Below are 20,035 nucleotides of genomic sequence, written 5' to 3' on the forward strand. Positions count from 1 at the left end.
TTTTTTTTTTTTTTTTTTTTTTTTTACTTCTTTTACATAGAAATTAGGTCTATCTGGAATTTCCCCTGGAAAAGAAGATATGGATCTATCATTGCAAAAATTAAAGAAAGATCTGAAGGAAATGCAGCAGGAGAGAGACAAAGCTGTGCATGAACTATCACGTCTCAAGCAGCATTTATTGGAAAAGGTTTCCTGTCTTAACCTTGTGGGCTGGATACTTCACACTAGAGTTTGGCCATTTATTAACCTCTAAAGTTGCATGATGTAATTTATCATATGAAGTGCATATTTATCAAGCTTATGACCTATATTCTTTACTAGTTAATACCATACTGTCAATGAAGGTCGGTGAAATTTTTTTAGTTTACGTGAATTTTTCTAATTAAATCTATGATATGGTTATGAATTTGGACTCCTAGATGCATAAATACACTATTAATCTTTTCCTGTTCATTCAAGAAGTGGGATGATATAGGATCTGATTGAAGTCAGTGCATAGAAGCACAAACTATCTCCTCTATTTTATTTTATTTTTTTTAGTGGAGATCTGAAATCTTTGTCCTGATTCAGAACTTCTTGGAAGAACTAGTTGTTTGCGTTCAAATGTGACTGCTTATAGTCCCTTAATGGAGATCTTGATTGTATTTAGTGATCATAATAATTCAGATTGATGTTTGTCAGCTGTTTGCAAATTAAATATGATTGTTGATGCTTCAATGTTTCTGCTTATATTCTTTTCGTTGCAAGGGTTCTTGCAAACCTTTGGATCTTCTGTGTGCTAGTGTTTTTCTTTAGAACCTGCTGTAGCTGAGTAGTCTTTCATTTCTGGAATTCTGTCAAGGAATCTGAGGAATCAGAAAAGATGGATGAAGATAGCAGAATAATTGAAGAACTTCGGCATGATAATGAATATCAAAGGGGCCAGATATTGCATTTAGAGAAGGCATTGAATCAGGCAATTGCAACTCAGAAGGAGCTTGAGATGTACGGTAAAAATGAACTCCAGAAATCCAAGGAAATTATTGAAGAGCTTAACAGAAAACTTGCAAACTATATGAGTATTATAGATTCCAAGAACGTTGAACTGTTGAATCTTCAAACTGCACTCGGCCAGTACTACGCAGAAATTGAAGCCAAGGTAAAGAAAAATGAAATTTTATTGAAGTTTGTAATAATGTATAGAATATGCAATGAGTATCTAAGCATGCCATTATTTGATTGTGTTATAATCTTATACATACTTTGAACTTTAGGAACACTTGGAGAGTGACTTGGCTCGGGAAAGAGAAGGAGAAGCTAAATTGTCTCAAATGCTTAAAGTACGCTGTTCTGACTGTCAATCTATACATACTTCTATGAATAACATGCCTTAGCTCTTAGTTTCTTAAGTGGAGTGTGTCTTCCTTTTTTTTCTGTTTATAGGAACATTATAGGGGTCGAGCAAGTTGGGTTGGGATGCAATCTTTGTCCCTGTAGAGATCTTTAATCTCTATTCTAATCCCATGTCCTGGTTTTGGAGAATCTCCAAATAGGGATTGGATTCCCGCCAAAAAAAAATAATGGTCTTTATTTTTAATTCTAATATGAACTAAGGATAATGTCTCAGATTTAGTTAGTTCTCACTTATCAACTTAACATTTTCATACTCTTTGTGAGTATCTAGACTTCAGAATTATCATCTATCACATCTGATTTTTATGGGCTTACTTCTTTGAATTAAGGATTCACATTGCTTTCGTAGTTTGCTGATGAGATTTGACCACTTAAATTGTACAATTAATGCTTATCACTTTTTCTCCTTTGGGTTTTCTCGTTATTGCTTAATACTGTGTTTCATTACCCAGGATGCCAACCAAAGAGAAGATGCATTAAACAAGGAGAAGGAAGAAATTTTGTCAAAGCTTTCACTTTCTGAACGAGCATTGGGAGAATGGAAAAGCAGAGTAAATAAGCTTGAGGAAGATAATTCTAAGCTGCGCCGCGCTCTTGATCAGAGTATGACAAGGCTGAATAGGATGTCGGTGGATTCAGATTTCCTTGTTGATAGGTAAATCTTCATAAATATCTTTGATTGGGAATTTACACCCCTGCTCGTTTCTCCCAGCACTTACATTGCATGCTAATAGTCTTCTAATACATGCCTTTTGTTTTTTTTTTGTTTTTGTTTTAGAAAAAAGAACATAATTTTTCATTGACAAGTGATATGTGAAAAGTTATTCCAGCCTTAATCATGACGAACAATGACTATGTTCCTACTGAAAATTTTGTGCTTCAAACTTTAGCCTTGTTGAAAATTTTGTTGTTTCTTTTTAACTAAATGCTCCAAAGAATTGACATGATAGCTATAGCATTGATCCACGAAATCTTTGCTTTCCACTTAAAATGTACACACAATAATTGTAACAAATTACCGTCTGCGGAGCAATGTGGGTCCAACCGAAGCTGAAAATTTGTATCAAAGAGACCCATATCGTCTTGATAAAGGAACACCAGAAGTCAATGATACATTCCTTTGAAAGGAGAACACCTAGATAATTTTAAGGCATATTGTCTAGGTACTAATATATCAGCTGCATTAAGACCATGAAGACGATGTGTCCACGGGGTACTTGCCTTTTTCAAATTGCCAAGAAGAGAAATGTTGTTACCTTTCACAAAGACAAGCTACCAACCATTGTTAGGTTGACTAGCCACTATTGTCTCTTCAAAATTGAAACTTTGGCTATCTACATTTTCTTTACTCGTTTGAAGAATTACGTACTTCATGAACACCTTCTCCTCACATCTGATTCTGGTCTTCAAGCAATACTCTTCAATTTTGTTTTTCCTGTGCAATTCAACTATACGGAGTTGTAATACTGATAATTGTTGGGGGGTTGTGGCAGGCGTATCGTGATCAAATTACTGGTGACGTACTTCCAGAAAAACCACAGCAAAGAGGTACTTCTTTCTTTTAATCAACGTATTCATTATATAAGATTCGTGTTTTGTCCGATGCATTTACTATGCCTGCAGACATGTGAACATTATATGAATATGTCCTTTTAGAGTAGGCAACTTTACTTGGTTCTTAGTTGGAATGAAATTAGAATGGATCTTATTTTGACTATAATCAAGATCGTAATTGAAAGTTATTGCACTATTTGGTACAATAATGAAAAGAATGTTGGATGCTTTAAAGTAATTAATTCTTTTGTTTTGTAAATTGAATGGTTGGGTCCATCTATAGAAATAATTCCATTAATAATAATTTCATTTGTATTAATTCTGTTTTATGAATTACAACAACTTGTTGGCCAATCAACTATAGGAATAAGGAATAAGTTAATCAAAGGCCGCGTTTGATAATCATTTGTTTTTCATTAACGGGGATTGAAGCAAGAAAAAGTCGGTAGCTTCTTCCATAATGGAACTAGGGAGAGCTCCATTTAACTAAAGTTGTTGAATAACTTCCACCGCAACTAGTGGTCATCAGCAGTAGCCCTGTTGCTCTTAGAAACACACTATGTAGAAGACATCTCTATAATCACTTTCAGGAAGGGTTTTCCATGAAAGGAATTTGCACTTTTTGGGGTATTTATCCTTCCAAACACCATAAGGAAGTGCACAATGAGGCTAGAAAATGGCCCACTTATCTTTTCTCTTTTTCCCTTCCTAAAAATTTTCATCTAATCAGTTCTTGTGCATTGCTTATGCAGGTTTTGGATCTTATGGTCCGTATGCTTGGATTTTCTGAAGATGACAAGATGAGGATAGGAGCTGCTAAACAAGGTCCAAGCAAGGGTGTTGTACGTGGAGTTTTGGGCTTTCCCGGACGCCTGGTCGGTGGGATTTTGGGAGGAAGCTCGGCGGAGACGCCGGCTAATATGGCCTCCGATAATCAGGTACACAACTCATAATGAGACAGACAAAAATATTTGGTACAATATCTATTTTGGTCAAATATAGGGATTTTTAGTTGGTATTTGTTTGTTTTTAGTCTAGAAGGATGATTTCTTCTGGTAAATTCTATTTTTGTCCTATTTATGGGTTTCTGAAAGTTTCAAAATACATTTTAGTCTCCTGATCCGATTCAAAACCCACTGTTGTCAGCGGTTTCGAACATGCTCACATCATTTCGTTAATATACATGTTCCTTGAGAGTTCAAACAAAATGATGGTAGAACAATGCAAGGGACTGAACTGATTACTTATTTTATTTTATTTCTTGAGAGTTCAAAGACTAATCATTTTCATACAAGAATTTGAACCTAACTTTTATCTATATGTACTGGGATTTCTACCAAATGTTGTACCATTTTATCTTTTTGTGAATGAAAGTAGAAGTCTCTGTTCTAAGCATGGATTTTCGTTTACAGTCCTTTGCAGATTTATGGGTTGACTTTCTTCTCAAGGAGAATGAAGAAAGAGAGAAGAGAGAAGCCAAGGAAAGCCTCAAGCTTCAGGAAGGATCGCAACTTAACGGTCCAAATGTTGGCAGTACCGGTTCACAGTTACTCGATCCCGGAACGAAGGCAACTGGTTCGACATCTGAATCTTCAAGAACAGGTTTTCCTTCACATCATCATCATCATCATCAATCGACTCACCTTCCTTTTGGTGGCGATTTTCGCCTTTCAAGACACCACTCTGAGTCGGAATTCTCAACAGTTCCTCTCACATCAACAACTGAGAACACTCATTACAGTTCAAGACCGCTCCCAAAATACTAAGATCTTCTTCATCGGATTTTGTAATTAATAGAAAACTACAGATTATTGTTTGTTAATGAACTACTACTATAAAAGGCATGTAATGTTCAATTAATTCATTTACTTGGAGTGGTTGGTTAGTGTTGTTCAGCTCACCTGGTGTAATTGTTTGAAAGAGCTATAAATTTCTCAGCTGATTTCATCTTCTGGGTAAAGATTTGGAATAAATACGACGTTTCGATTCGATTTGTTTCGATATTCTTGCTGCATCATCTACACAATCAGGACTCGAGACCACTGCTCCTATGCAAATTCATGAACACTTCATTTCATTTCATTTTTCAAAATTGATGAACCCTTTCTTGAGTCAAAACTTAGGCCCCATTCAACTACTTAGAAACCATATTTCATGCATATAATTAAACCACTTCGTCCCCACTTATCTAACCTTAAGAATCAAACATAAATACAATATGAACAGCTTGACTTCTTTTTCTACTCTCTTTATTAGTGCATTTACAACCACAATATCCCAACCAAAAATTCATGCCTGCCTTCGCTTGCCTTCAAAATTCAACCTTCTTCAATGCCTTCAAATTTTGGGCACTACCCCAAACCTTTGCCTTCATAAACTCCCTCACTTGAACAAAATCCCATAACCCCTAAATTATTCTCCTCCCATAACCATGGCGGATAAGGACCAAGCTCGACCTCTCGCCCCAGCTACTGACTGCCGTCCGAGTAGCGATGACTACCAAGAAAAACTGCATCTAAAGAGAATCCAGCGAAGAAGGTTCATAAAACTCTTTTGTTTCATAATTGGCCTTCTCATAATTCTATCAGTAGGAGTCATCCTCATCTTGATATTCACTCTATTTCAAGTCAAGGATCCCATTATTCAAATGAACAACATTTCAATCACAAAACTCGAGTTGATCAACGGTGTCATACCAAAGCCAGGATCCAACGTGTCATTGACAGCTGACGTGTCAGTGAAAAATCCTAACGTGGCGTCGTTCAAGTACAGTAACACGACGACAACTCTGTACATTAACGAGACAGTGATAGGGGAGGCTCGAGGGCCGCCGGGGCAAGCCAAGGCACGACGAACGGTGCGAATGAACCTTACTATCAACATCGTCGTTGACCGACTCTTGTTGAACCTTAATAGCGACATGAGCTCAGGGAAGCTGAGACTGAGAAGCTTTTCGAGAGTTCCGGGGAGAGTGAAAGTATTACATATTCTAAGGAGAAATATTGTTGTCAAAATGAACTGTACGTCGACGATCAATATCTTCAACAAATCGATTGAAGATCAAGATTGCAAGAGGAAGGTGAAGATATAGACTTTAATTTAGCGTGGCCACGATGGCAAAATTTTAATCTTCATATATAGTCTTAATATATTTGAACTCATTGAATATTTAAATTTTTGAGATTTGTGACTAAAATTATTATATTATATAGTTTATACCTATAAAATAGATTTCAAAACTTAATATACCAGATTGAAGTAAAGAATATAAATATATCCTAATAAAAATAATAAATTCAAATTTCAATATTACAAAATAATTATTTATGATACTACTCGTAATAATAATATAAATATATTAATAATTGAGTCGGATCGAAAATAGATTATGAATGTGATCTTGCTTCATCCGGTTTAGCTAATAGAGATAACTGTCCTGATTCAGATCTTCTATTTCTCGTATCGGTCGTTATATATATATCTATATATATATATATTTATTTATGGGTATAAAACTTATTTTTTTAATTACAACAAATATGGCGGATAATTTAACCTAAACAAAATTTTGATAACTTAGAGAAATTGAGATCAAGAGAAGACGGAAACGAAAATTTTGAAAGTTTCATGATCGTAAAAAATTTCCCACTCTTTCCCGCTCTGTAAAAATGTTTCTCTTCCTCCCTCTCCAAAATTTCCCTCCAATCCATCTTCCATAACCAAGCGCATGCACAAATCGAATCCATCAGATTCATCTTTCAACAATCTACAGAAAATAATCAATGGACAATGGTTGCGGCATTTCCAAAACCATTTGTTCAATCTGCTACGAGGATCTAAAGCCTATCGTTGAGGATCTTCAATCCATCTCCATCTGTGGCCATGTCTTCCACGAGCTCTGGTGAGTAATCCTTCGTTGATTTTTGCGTCGAGTTGATATTGTTTTTTCTTTTATTCGTGTGGAATATGGAAGTGATGTAAATTTGTAATTGGAGCTCTTTAGTTTACAGCAGTGGTTTGAGTATTGTTCGAATGGGAAGAAGAAGTACAGTTGTCCTATGTGCAAGCAGAACTGTGTGGCGAAAGATGTCGCGCGGCTGTATTTTCAGTCTGTTGGGGATGCGAATGATTCGATGCTTGCTAAGAAACCGGCCGATTGGGTTGAGAAAGATCCGGAGTTATTGAGAAGTGAGGTCAGGAGGCTGGAAATGAAGGTCACGGTGCTTAATTCGACATTGGAGACTCAGGGGAAGGATCTCAAAGAACTCATTGAGGAGGTATTTCTCCTTGGTTGTTGGGAAAACTAGAACAAACAGATATTTAATATTGAATTATTGGATGTTTAATTTGCAAACAACTTATGAAATTTGAAGAGTCTCTAGAAAGGTTAAAATCTTCGTGTGGTCTTTGGCCTTGATTCTTTGCATACGAATGATAGAATTTTGGCTTATAATTGATCGTCTCTTTATCCCTTTCGCTTATAATTGCTGTGGTGGGATGATTTTACCTCTCTATGTTGGAACATTTTGATTGAAAAGTAATTGGGACCTTTCAAGATAGCTACACAAAATGGGTGTCCCTTTCGTAGTTCAATATTTTTTGATAGGTTCTACTGGAGCTTGTTTGATAAGAGTTTTTGTAACTATTCTTCTTACATCATAACATAGCAATTAGGGAGTGTTTGATATTTCCTAGTTGCTTTGGGGCTTTGGTGATGTCTCATTCCAGTGTCCCTTTTAGCTTTGTTTAATTAATCTTTCCTATGAAAATGACCATGTACTTGGTTGCTGAAGCAAAGAATTTTTTTAAGTGGTTTTTCTTCTACATTTTGGTTTATTTTAATAACTCATGTTTTTCAAAGATGATGGATGTTTGTTTCTTGTGAGTAGTTAGCAGCGAAGCTTCACTTCACTACAGCTAGTACTTATTGGTTTCCTTATGTCCTAAACAACTCAAGACGTTCAGTAATGATTTTCTTCTGAACATCAAAATTTCAATTCTTCAGCTTCTAGATAAAGCTCCATCTGCTATTATTTTCTCATGTTAAGTATTGATGAGTGCATGTATACACGTGGTTCTTAATCAGATCGTCTTGTTTCAGCTTCAATTTTGCCAGGATGAAGTGAAGAAGGAAGTGGGCTTGAGGAATGAAGCCATGAAACAAAAAACTTCAATGTCTCAATTGCTTAACTTAAAATCTGAGGTCAACAATCCCTTTTAAGTTTATATGTTTTCTTTTTCTTGCAACTTTTTACTTCCTTAATGGACTGATTATGTTATGCATCCATGATGGTTGGCTGCTGATCTGGTATAGGAACTCGAAAAATCAACAGTTGAGTGCGAAAGGTTGCACGATAGAAGTATGGCTTTGGCTAAAGAACTTGCAGCTTTCAAGTTGTAAGTGGGATTTTGTTGTTCAGGAAAATGAAAAGAAAAGCTTTTGTTCCCTTTGGTGTGTTTCGCTTATAACGGTGTTGTCATCTGTATTGCAGAGTATCTGAAGTGGATCTTGATGAAGAGGAGGTTCGTAAGCTTTCTTCATTGGGTAGTGGAGCAGACAATAAAGATACAATCGACATTCTAAGGAAATCATTGGTCCTGCGAAATAGGTAAATGATCTCAAATGACACCAATGTAATCTAAATCAATGATGGTGTAACTTTTAGCAATTGTGTTATTTAGTGTCGTTCAAGTATATACTAATGATTCTTGAAGATCAGACCACTAATGAGAATATGTTTGTATTTCGTCTGGCTAATTCTTTGTTTTCGTTATTCGACAAAATCTTAATTTTCCATAGGAGTTATAAAGAGCTGATGGCAAAGTGCAATCTTCTTGGAAGGGGAGAGGCTCGCTATTGTAAGAAACTTGAGAAGGCAAAAGAGAAAATAAATAAGCTAAAGGTGAGCTCATAACAAAAAAATCTCCTTATTTGATTCATTGGTTCTGATTTAATCGTATGATTATTTCAGGTAAGGGTTCAAGAACTAGAGAAATCCATTGAAGATAAGGACAATGAAGCTCTGAGAGGCTTAAAAGAGGCAAAAAAATCAGGGGTTCAAGGTAGTGTGTGTTGTAAATGTAACACGGTAACAGCAAAAAATAAGCTCGCTGCTTCACCAGATGCTTCAGGTTCAGCTGCAAGCCAGATGAACGAACCATTATCTTCTAGAAAAGGGAAAAATTGTGACTTTGCAAGTGATGTTCTTATCACCGATTTAACCTTAGTAGATTCAGCTAAGAACATGTTCTCCTCAATGAATAAGAAATCTTCAGATTTTTCTCAAATTAAGGAAGCCAATTTAGATTCTAATATAGAACGCCAAATAAGTGAGGAAGAAGCAGACCAAAGATCTTACCATCCTCAGTTGACCGGTTGCAATTTGGTCCGAAAAAAGGCAGCAGAAAGAACAACCAACCTAGTGAATACTATACCTCCAACAGCTACAGTCAATAATACAAGCACGACTGCTGTTCCAGGGGATGAATGCATGCCTTTAGTGATTGAAGACTCTGCAGAATTTGAACCTGTACTTAACATTAGACGAGAATCCTCTAGCCACTTATCACATAACAAACCAGGTAATGGTACATTTTTAAGCGTAGAGTTTCGAAACACATACTTGGTTTCTTTGTTTCTCCAGTAAAGCAATTGATACTGACAACTTGAGGTATAATACAACGTCAGGTATAAGTTTTTCTGGTGGCATACTTGGCCCTGATGGATCAAATAGGTTCTTGGGTAAATGGTGCAAACGTGGTCTGACCAATGGGGGTGCAATGCCAGGTTCACGTTCTGGTGATCTGATTGCAGTTGGCGCTGATGGGAGAGGTGGACAAATTAAAGTCCTGAGATCTCAACATGAATCCTCACGGGTATGTTTATGAATTTATTTCCTCTCCTGCTATTATCTGAAACATATATGGTTGGGTGTTAAATATTAATATAATTAAATTTAGGCTAAATTATAACAATACTCTTATACTTTACAAAAGATATCTCACTTTTAAAAATTTACTAATACCTTTAATCATTCAAAACTTAAATAAAAATGGTTAGTACTTTATTTTTAAAATATCTCTCGAACTTTCAAAAGTTTTTAATGTCCTTAAATTTTTAAACAAAATAGAAAAATATCCTTATCATTAGTACACGAACGGAAACCATGAATAACTTATTTAAAGATATTCATGAACTTTCAAAATTTGCATTAACACCCTTAATGTTTCAAAGAATGTTAATAAATGTCCTAATCTACAACCAATTTTCTCTCTCCCCTGCTTCAATCTTAACATTTCCCTATTTTCTTCTTTTCCAATCTTTTTTAATACATTCTTACTCCCTTTCCATTTTCCAACCTCTAAAACTAGATCCTTCAATCAAGATATATAAGCTAGAGAAAGAAGAAAGGAGAACAATGAAACCACCAAGAGATCATAGGACTTCAAATGTTTTCACAAAATTGTACATTAGTAGTTGAGTGTGAGTTAATATGTTTAAATTTAATACACAAAGGGAGAGACATGTTGAGAATTAAGCCATGGACAACCAAGGGAGGAAAAAAGAAAAGAAAAGAAAACTTGTGCATTATCTAAGTTGTAGTGATGAATATTTTGTTGATTTTTATCTTTTGCAGTTTAAATCAATCTATTTGTTTTGTTATGGTTAGTTAAGGAGGGTTCTCATGATCAAGGATAATATTTTTTTGTCGGCACTTTTTGAATTTAATTGGGCACTTCATTGTTTTATTAAGTTTTGATGGAAGATTTCGATTTTGAGAGTTTGTGAGACTTTATACTTGAAGTTGTAGGTCTTGTTTGGTAGAAAAAATTGATGTAAGAATTGAACAAATGAGATAAAATTTAGAGTATTTTTATGAAAAATTGAAGAAGTGAAAAAAAAAGAAGATGAAAAATCAGAAAATGTTAGGTCATAAATTGAAATAGAGAGTGAAAGTAGGAGTGTTGTAATTTAACATAGTATTGGAGTAGGAGATCTTATGGCTGTTTAATCATTTCGAATATTAATTTCTACTTGTTGGGCCTTTAATAAATTAAGTCCATGAGAGAATGTCGAACTATAGATATATTTAAATTTATTGCAATCTATAGCTAAATTTTTTGGGTTAGGTGGATTTAACATTTCTTTCATTCATTTTCATTCTTCTTGGATGTTGGATCATTCATTCATAACGTTAAAGTTTCCAGTTGGACTATAGCAAATAGAACATAAATTTTCAATGACATTTTGCTGATTGTAATTCAGTAGTGATCCTTTTAGTTCACCTTCTGCATTCTTCATACTTTGATAACATACTGATCTTGTAATTGAAATCTCCAAGTTTCCCATTATAGCTTGCAACAAATTCTCTCTGAACATGCTATTGTATGTAAATTTGTGCAGTTTGACGCGGTTTCAGCAGGGGCAAAGAGGCACAAGAACGGAGTAAAAGATGTTAATATGCGAATAGAACACTTCTTTTCAAGGAGTTAGTCACTAGATAGCTTCTTTTCTAGGTATTAAGTTCGTCATTTTTCGTTACATATAGTAGGTGTAGAAGTGATTAGGCGTGATCTGTTTTTCTTTGCAGAACTTTTTGGTTTCATTATTCTCTTATTCCCTTTGGAGATTAGAGTTATTGGCAACTGGAAAGAGGATTTTTATGTTCTTGCAAGTGCCACTTTCTGGGTCATCCTGTAAATATATGACCTTGAATCCCTCCCTCAACGCCTACTTGGATGTGCCTTGATGTCTAATGAAATAACTTGGCCAATTGCTTAGAGAATGTTTGACTAATGAGCTTGTTTTTGTTATGAAAATGAAAGATATTTAATCATCCACGTTGTTTTAATATGGATTTGAATATTAAACTTTTGATTATTTCTACGTTCAATTGGATTGACAGGTGCCAAAGAACGTTGAGCATTGTTTATGTGTATGTATATATATATATATATACACATACACACATATATATACTATAAAAGTTGCTTTTTTAGCCCATAAGATGATAGATTGAACTATCTAACTCTTAAGAGGATAATTAATGTCTTATTCACTCGATTGCAATTAGATTCAAATCTTTGCTATTTATTTATTATTATTATCATTATCCTTGTGGAGTAAAGATGCTAAGATATAATAACACCAAGCAGACTTCCTAATCAAACAATTCGATCTTTTCGGCTTCAAAATTATTATATTAAATAAAAAAAAAGTAATTTTTAAACCTTTAAATATCGAATTTTAAAGTAACTAAGTTAAAAAGGTTCCATTTTATGGTCAAAGGTTTGAACTTTGAAGTCATATGCCCATGACTCCTAGTCTTGTGAAGATTTCTTTTTATTTTTTATTTTTAATAAATAATTTATTACTTTTTAACATTTAATTTGTTATATTTTTATTTATTTATTTATTTTTATTTCATCTTTTCCCCCTATTATTTGACATTCTATTTAACTTTTATTATAATCCACCTGAGAGAAATTGGTAATATATATTTTTTTAATAATTTCAATGATGGTCAAGTCAAATTTAATCTGAATTAAAGAATTAAAAGGCTTGATTCAAAGACCTAATTTCACGTCTAATCTAATATAATTTGGGCCGTTTTGATTAATCTACATTCTAAATAGTAAGGCGTTGAGATTATTTAAATATAATTATGTATTTTAGTTTATTTTTTAAAAATGTTTTCTTACCTTAAAATACTGTTTTAAATAATATTACTGTCTAATCAACTCAATAATAATAATAATTAATGATTAAACGTTGACAAAAAAAAAAAAAAAGTTTGAAAAATAAAAATAAATAAATCACAAAATTAGGGTTTGGAGTCTTCGTAATATGACTTTGATCTGAGAATGGACATCTCGAAAGTTCTACACACGTTCGATATAAAAATTATTATTATTTTTTTTATTAAAATATAGCTATTATAATTACAGGTATTCAAACAAATCAGATTTGTACCACCCAATTAAGTGAATTTGAATTGGGTTATAGATTTAATTTGATTGAGTTAAATTCAAATAAATAAAAATTTTATACTATTTATTGTTAATTTCTATGATATAGCTATACATATTTTAATATTTAAAAATTAATTTTCTAAAATATATATTAAAAATTAATGGTTGGATTGGGTTGAGTTCATTATCTAATAATGATTGAAAAATTTACAGTTACGTTCGAGTTGGGTCTAAGAAAATGTCCAACGGGATCCAGCTCAACCTCCTCAACAAGCTCATAATTATGATGAGTAAACAAATATTTAGAGTCTAAAAGAGGAAAGCTTGTGTTTTATGCTTGGATTCAAATGGAATGACCTTGAAAAAGTCCAATATTGTCACATCTAGAGTATTAAAAGATTCAAATCTATTTTTTATTCACTATTTGCACGATTGGGAGGTTGAACCATCGAGCGACAATCTTTTAGTTTACTAAATCTATGAATAAATAATACTATCAATCTCTATTAGAATGATCACTGCTATTCTATTCTGTTTGATCCTTAGTTGAACGGGATTTGATTCCCACAATATAATACAATGATTATCTTAGATACAAATAGTTTTCTTATGTTAAAGTATTCGAGTTTCTTCTCCCAAATAGTTTTTGATTCAGTCTTTCTAACTATTGTGATTTGGTTAGAATCTCATGACAGGCGCGTTCCACAACCGTTGAGAATGATAGAACAACATATCCTTGTCGTTCTAAAATCTTGTTTGTGCCAATGCATGATAATCCTAACGTTCGAGGCGTTGTTTGGTGTCGTGATATAGTTTATTTAGTTTGATGACATATTCATAGACATTAATTCTTTCATATACCCATTAGTTGTGTGAAATAGGTCGTAGATGTATGACAATCAACAGTATTTTCATGTTTATAGCGTCTGTCAGACTCGGAGATATAAGACTATCTATTTTTTGACCACCCCTTTTGTCATATTTGAAGAAGATTTGCTTCTCTTTTCATTAGATTTCTCATTAGGTACGAAGCTTAACTGAATTTATCATTTTATTGTCGGTAAACGCTTGTATCATAGGATTTTATAGAGTATCATTCGTGTGCTATCGTCTATTATATTTGACAGAAGCACGATTTTCATGTTCACTAGATTTCTCACGTGATTAGGTCCACGTGGTGATTTATGACGTGATTAGGTCTCATATTATATTTATAATTAAATTAATCTTTTTATTTGACAATTACCAAACAAAACGGCCGAATGTCTCTCGTAATTGTGAGTGTCATAAAATTCTATTGATACACGTTTTTGACTTTCTTGTCTACTGCCCGCAACCTCTATGCCCTGCCCGAAAGCGACATCTTTCTTCCTCTTTCTGCCTCCTTGTCTGCTGCCCGCCAATGCTGAAGCTGACCGACATTAAATTTGATCCTCTAGTTTCTTCTATTATGGACACGTGACTGATTCTCATGAAAAAAAAACAAAAAAAAGGATTTTATGTCTCCAACAATTCAAATTACTTTATGATTTGTGTTTTGTGTTTGATTCTAATTTAATGTCCGTTTAGTAAAAATTGACAACTGTCTACCGTGTGGGTTTATGTTTTTTTAAAGAACTCCATATCTAAAGATAATCGTTCTTATAAGGTAAACAATCACTGATTCAGATAAGTTCTATTTAATGTTTTATCGAGACGATTTACAAACATGCATCGTTATAAGTAAAATCATTGCCCCGAACATATGCTATGCAACACTACTAGCGTTGAGATTAATATAAGTAAGAAGCAGAACTATACAAGAATATACACTTCTGCACGTATGTAGCGATGCCTTTAAGATTCTCTATGCTCATTCCCCTCTCCTATTTCGATTTCCGTTCCTATAAAATTCTTAATTTTTTGGAGATCGAAACAAGGATTCTCGTGTGGAGAATTCACAGTGATCGAGTGCTTTGCTGAAAGTTTATATATGTATATAATTTTTATGCCAACTCTTCATTTAAACGAGCATTTCTCGTATGGCTCTAGACTGGTCCTATCCCAAATGTGAAATAGGTATCTTTCGTTCTAGGTCATGTGAAACCTTTTCCAAGAACAAAATAATAAGAAAAAAAGATTTTTTTTCTTTTTTAAAATAAATATAATTTTTGGTTTTTTCAATTAGGGTTTGAACAAGAGTTATGGTTATCAAATAGAGTTGCAAAAAGTCAAGGAAGGATGAGGTGGACAGAATATTTAGGCGAAATAATGGAATAAAAAGACACCAAAAAGCCAAACAGCGGATCCACGTGGGCAGCTGAAAGAATTTTAAGTGAGTTGACCAATTTTATTTAGTCAAAATAGACAATTGTGTTGAACTTTGTCTCCTTTCATCATTAATTTCCAACACAACATTTATTCCACAAAAGATTGTCTCCTACAAAGAGAATACATTTTGTACTGCAAATGGATAAGAACAACGAAAAATGGAAGAAAACTACAAAAACATTTTTAATTTTTTGAATCTCAATTTTATTTTTCTACTTAATTCAAAATATAGTAAGATCAATTATATTCAAAATTAATAGCAAACAAACATGTTAACTATCACATGTTAGAAACGGTTCGATCTCGAGAGGGGATGAAACATTCTTTATAAGGGTGTGAAAATCTCTCTCTAGTAGACGCGTTTTAAAATCGGGACGAAACATTCCTTATAGGGGTGTGAAAATCTCTCCCTAAGAGACGCGTTTTAAAACTGTGAGGCTGACGACGATACGTAATAGTTTAAAACGGATAATGTTTGTTAGCGATGGGCTTGAGCTGTTATAGAAACAAAAATTAAGTTCCATTGACGTACCATTCCCTTCTATTGATAAGATAGATATGTAACAAGTCCAATAACATACAAACAATTGTTGGTTGAAGATGAAATTAAATTCCATTGGTGCCAAATCTAGATTTTGTTACATTGGTTTAGGGTGAGTTCTCCTATTGATTGTAAGAATGAAACAAAGGCTGATGATGTAATTCCATAAACTAGTATTGAGAGGAGACTTGGGTCTACAAGTAGGTGGTTCATACGAGTGGCCCTAGTGAGTGTGAAAATGGCCTCAAGCCTCCTAAACTATGCACGTCACCATAATCTATCTTGAGAGTGGGACGTGAAATCACACGACTAGACCAAGTAGTTCGTCTACACATGAAGGTCGTTCCCCTCAGCTTCAGAGTGACTCTATGGCCCTATGGAAGGGTTGCCAGCTAACCTTCTATTGATGATGTTCAGGTCAGCTAGATGCCATGCTGTACTAATAGATTTGATGAGATAACACCTCAATCCAAGATACCAATCATTTATTGCTGAGGTTGTGTAAGCACACTAAGTATAAATATAGAAAATTGGTTTACCTCGAGAAGAGAATTTACGTCCAGGAGATATGTTGTGCTAGAACCCAGTTAACGACTTCTGAACCTCGACAGGATCAGTGACATGTAAAAAAAATTGCTCAAAATTTTTAGGCCTTTCTAAAAACTCGGATAACATTAGAACTAGGGCCAAATTTCCTTGAGACTAAAGAAAAATCCACGGTAACTTACTAGAATAAGGATAAAATAAGGCCTCTAAGTAGGTTGTTGAGTTTTTTTTTTTTTTTTCTCACCCTTTCCCTATTTTCTTCCGATGTTCGCAGACTACTAGTCGAGGTGGAGGAGCGTTTGAGAGCTATGCGGTCACAAAAGGGGTCGTCTCAAGACATCAATGCATCTTTTTATTTTGGATATTTTGTTCCTTTTTTGCCGTTGTATCTTGAATCTCTTTCCCCATTTGTAATACATTTGAACACGATGTAATTTGATTTTGTATGTTTGTTTTTAATTTGCACAAAATCTTACCATACTTTTATTATTTTCATTTTATTTATTTATTTATTTTAGTTATGGTTCGAGATTCGAAGCCTTAAAAATCAGGTCCTAATAATTAGAAAAGAGTTTGATATTTTGTGTAGGCTTTCTTTGCTCGAGGCTAATGGTTTGATCGAGTTTATTGCTTTCTCCTTGGCTTTCTTCCCGATAGGTTATTTGGGCATCCCTCTTTTTATCACGTAGGCTAATGTATCGAAATTGTAACCCTATATTGGAGTGTATTACTACATATGTTAGTAGTTGTTCTACGATGGCCCTTCCCTATGGTACCTATCTTGCAGCTCATCCAGCCCTCCATACCTCCTTTGCTTGACTCATTATTATGACACTAAATGGTTTTAATACTTAACATTTGAATATTTCGAAACTCCACGTAATAAACTATGACACTCAAACAAAGGAGGTATACATAAATACATGCAAATGAAAGCGATTTTGAAGATAGTATAGCTAAGAAAAACTTAAAAGAATTAAAAGTCACTATTTATACCAACAAAGTATACGTTCCATTTTTTTGGTTCAATCATAGGAACACCAAAGTTAAGCATGTTTTACTTGGAACAATCTTCACACATGAAAGCGAGAAATAAGTAACGTAAACACAAAAATATGAAATAAAAAATATAAAGAGGGGAAAAGCTCGAGTATATGAGAAGAAACATAACTTTCTAGGTTAACATTTTATATGAATTAATTCATTTACAAAAAAATAAGAATTGAAAATAACAACAAAACATTAACGTCGTATTGATATCATTACCTTCAACAATTTTCCACCGACCATACTACTAATTGTCGTATTGATATCATTACGCATTCATTTTGTACCGACCATTACGTATTGATATCATTACCTTTAACAATTTTCTATCGGCCATACGACTAATTGTGCTCTTAAATGGAAGTTCTTATTTTCGTTCTCAAATATTCTAAATAGTTGCGCTTGTATTTTGATTATTATTTTCATCTGTTTTTTCAATATAAGTTTCTAGATGCATTGAAAAGTTCATGCACAAACAAAATAGTCGCAAAGATCATCTTCCCTGTAGAAGTCAATTTTTATTTTAATTCGACTCATTTTAAAATTATATTATTTTCAAATCGCAAGATTAAAATAATTTCACTAGACCCAACAAACAAATCTCCCAAAATTCATCTCCATTGATTTTTTGGTACCAATCCATTAATGAAACGTGGGGTTGATTTATAAGCCCTATTGAGTTTTCTTGCATGAATTTATTAATCTTCTTCGAATGGGATTGACCAATTCCATAACGTATATACGTTTATACTATAAAAAGGTTGAAGACCAACTACTCGAAATGAAAGGTACATACAAAAAGCTGATATCTAAAAGCTTTTGTCTTTTGAAATGAGAAAATTCATACGATACCGACTTAACCCTTTTGGTTCATGTCAACGTTTTCATGGTCAAACCCATCCATTTAAGCATGATTAAATATAGAGTTTAGTGTGCAAATAGTTAACCTAATAGCGTATGATATATATAATATGTATGTTTTGGGAAAGGTTAGACATGTTAAAGAATAAAGATTGATTTGGAAAGCAACCAGCAATTAACTTAGAAGATTAGAAATATGTGGCTATGCCAATGTATTTTTAACCACATGCAATGGCGTATGTTTTTGAAAACTCTTCCTTCACTCTACTTTCCAATCTGGGTATGGTTAGATAGGTAGTATTTCTCTGTATACGGTTCACGTATGCACACATATATCTAGATGGCAAGTTCGAATAACATATCCATGGGGCTAACTATCGGTTAGCGCATGCTCACGCTGTTGGACACCATAGAGGAAAAGGAACGTGTATCATCTCAAAGTATACACATATGTACTAATCATACTAGAGAAGCATCCTAATGTACGTGACATGTAGTATACATGAGGTCCCATAATTTCAATTTATGGTACATCGAGATAATGTAAATCATACTTCCATTCCTTTTGTGACATAATTATTCATATGAAATATATATATACACATATACATATATGATATACTGGGAGTATATGTATCATAGAACATTCATATCATAACATAATCATGCATAACATAATCAACACATTATATATAACACACCATAGCATCATAAAAGTTTGACACATTCATGAATCACAGGCTACATGTCATTCATACATCATATAAATCTTCCAACCGAAATATAACTTTGGCTTGGATTCAACCAAGACTCCTTCACGTGCAGTTGAAATGTGTTAGAGAAGGACTCTTATGAGTAGTCGTAGCATTGGAATCTATCAAGAATCTTTGAAGTTTCGAGGTTAGTCCATACTTTAGTTAACTTATTTTTCTTTGGATCTAGATGATTTTTTGGAATCTAGACTTAGAATCTTGAATATGCTGACCTAGGGATGATTATGCGCAAGCTCTGTAAAATAACTTGATTGAGATTTGTGTCGAAAGTCTGAGTTTCGTTGTGGCCGCACGATTCGTCAAGAACTTATTTTCAATCAAATTCAAGCGTGTTTATCTTGCCCTAGGATTAATAATAAAATTTTCAAGAAAAGTACCATTGTGTAGTGGTAATAAACTCTACGAATTTGGTGAATGAATCAAGTCTGATATGAGGTTCATGCTAAAATATACAAAATTGTAAAAAAAATAATATGGAAATTGAAATCAATCAGAAACTGAGAAAATTTGGTCGGAGATGAATAACTCGTCGACACGTGGCAACTAGAAGAGGTAATACCGCGTTCGTTGGGAATCAAATGCGGGAGCTCCTTGACACAATCGCGCTTTCGAAGGCAGCGGACTAGCGATTGTGCGACACTCACTTTCTAGCGACAAGTGAGTTCATCCTATTTGTTCTTGCGTCGCCTACGGCCAAGCGACGTACGGTCAAGCCTCTAGCCTCGGTTTTAAAAGAAGGTTAGAGAGATTTCAGAAAGAGACGTTATATAAGCAAGCAAGAGAAAGATAACAACGGCTTAGCATATATAACCTTGGGTAGGGAGAAGTTGACGACTAGTCATATCCCCTATAGTACATTCTGGGCCATTTTAGTTCTGGCAGGCCTAGACATGATATTTTTGAGGTGTCATACGCTCTAGAATTACAAAAGGAAAAACACTGGAATGAAAAGACATGACAAGGGTTTGGCTTGTCATGGGCATGCGGCCATGGGCAACATGCCCTGGACAAGCATCACCGTGACATCCTCCCCCACCTA

At 34.0% G+C, this 20,035-nt stretch overlaps 3 protein-coding genes across 6 annotated transcripts in view; all 3 read left to right on the forward strand.

The window, feature by feature from the left end:
* LOC111460268 (golgin candidate 3-like) overlaps positions 1 to 4,935 on the forward strand; it is a 19,120-nt gene extending 14,185 nt beyond the window's left edge. The window contains exons 9-15 of one of the 2 annotated variants that reach the window (XM_023103440.1): positions 41 to 187; positions 842 to 1,138; positions 1,254 to 1,319; positions 1,845 to 2,047; positions 2,886 to 2,940; positions 3,699 to 3,884; positions 4,359 to 4,935. In XM_023103440.1, the coding sequence (XP_022959208.1) occupies positions 41 to 187; positions 842 to 1,138; positions 1,254 to 1,319; positions 1,845 to 2,047; positions 2,886 to 2,940; positions 3,699 to 3,884; positions 4,359 to 4,712 (1,308 nt within the window). In that variant the 3' untranslated portion in view covers positions 4,713 to 4,935. The remainder of the gene's footprint in view (positions 1 to 40; positions 188 to 841; positions 1,139 to 1,253; positions 1,320 to 1,844; positions 2,048 to 2,885; positions 2,941 to 3,698; positions 3,885 to 4,358) is intronic. The other variant, XM_023103441.1, reaches the window with a different exon arrangement.
* A 341-nt stretch (positions 4,936 to 5,276) lies between these two features.
* Positions 5,277 to 6,068, forward strand: LOC111460339. Its single transcript, XM_023103568.1, has one exon. It carries the CDS (start codon positions 5,378 to 5,380, stop codon positions 6,035 to 6,037), a length of 660 nt encoding a protein of 219 aa, XP_022959336.1. The 5' UTR covers positions 5,277 to 5,377; the 3' UTR covers positions 6,038 to 6,068.
* A 442-nt stretch (positions 6,069 to 6,510) lies between these two features.
* On the forward strand, positions 6,511 to 11,729 carry LOC111459984. 3 transcript variants are annotated; one of them, XM_023103063.1, is made up of 9 exons: positions 6,511 to 6,847; positions 6,950 to 7,223; positions 8,048 to 8,149; positions 8,261 to 8,343; positions 8,439 to 8,555; positions 8,747 to 8,849; positions 8,919 to 9,528; positions 9,635 to 9,822; positions 11,351 to 11,729. In XM_023103063.1, the coding sequence occupies exons 1-9, from the start codon at positions 6,729 to 6,731 to the stop codon at positions 11,438 to 11,440; spliced, it is 1,686 nt and encodes a 561-aa protein (XP_022958831.1). In that variant the 5' UTR covers positions 6,511 to 6,728; the 3' UTR covers positions 11,441 to 11,729. The 3 variants fall into 3 exon arrangements, with proteins under 3 accessions (XP_022958831.1, XP_022958832.1, XP_022958833.1); XM_023103064.1 differs by having other exon boundaries at positions 6,756 to 6,847; positions 6,957 to 7,223; XM_023103065.1 differs by having other exon boundaries at positions 6,776 to 6,847; positions 6,960 to 7,223.
* The last annotated feature ends 8,306 nt before the right edge of the window (positions 11,730 to 20,035 follow it).

The sequence above is a fragment of the Cucurbita moschata genome, unplaced genomic scaffold, assembly GCF_002738365.1.
Source record: "Cucurbita moschata cultivar Rifu unplaced genomic scaffold, Cmos_1.0 Cmo_Scf00023, whole genome shotgun sequence".
In the NCBI taxonomy this organism is placed as follows: Eukaryota; Viridiplantae; Streptophyta; class Magnoliopsida; order Cucurbitales; family Cucurbitaceae; genus Cucurbita; species Cucurbita moschata.

Excerpts from the sequence above, each read along its gene's own strand:
- LOC111459984 (XM_023103063.1), top strand. The coding sequence starts at position 6,729 with ATGGACAATGGTTGCGGCATTTCCAAAACCATTTGTTCAATCTGCTAC. Across the intron at positions 8,850-8,918 it reads AGAAAATAAATAAGCTAAAG|GTAAGGGTTCAAGAACTAGA; the intron begins GTGAGCTCATAA and ends TGATTATTTCAG. Across the intron at positions 9,529-9,634 it reads CTTATCACATAACAAACCAG|GTATAAGTTTTTCTGGTGGC; the intron begins GTAATGGTACAT and ends ATACAACGTCAG.
- LOC111460339 (XM_023103568.1), top strand. The coding sequence starts at position 5,378 with ATGGCGGATAAGGACCAAGCTCGACCTCTCGCCCCAGCTACTGACTGC.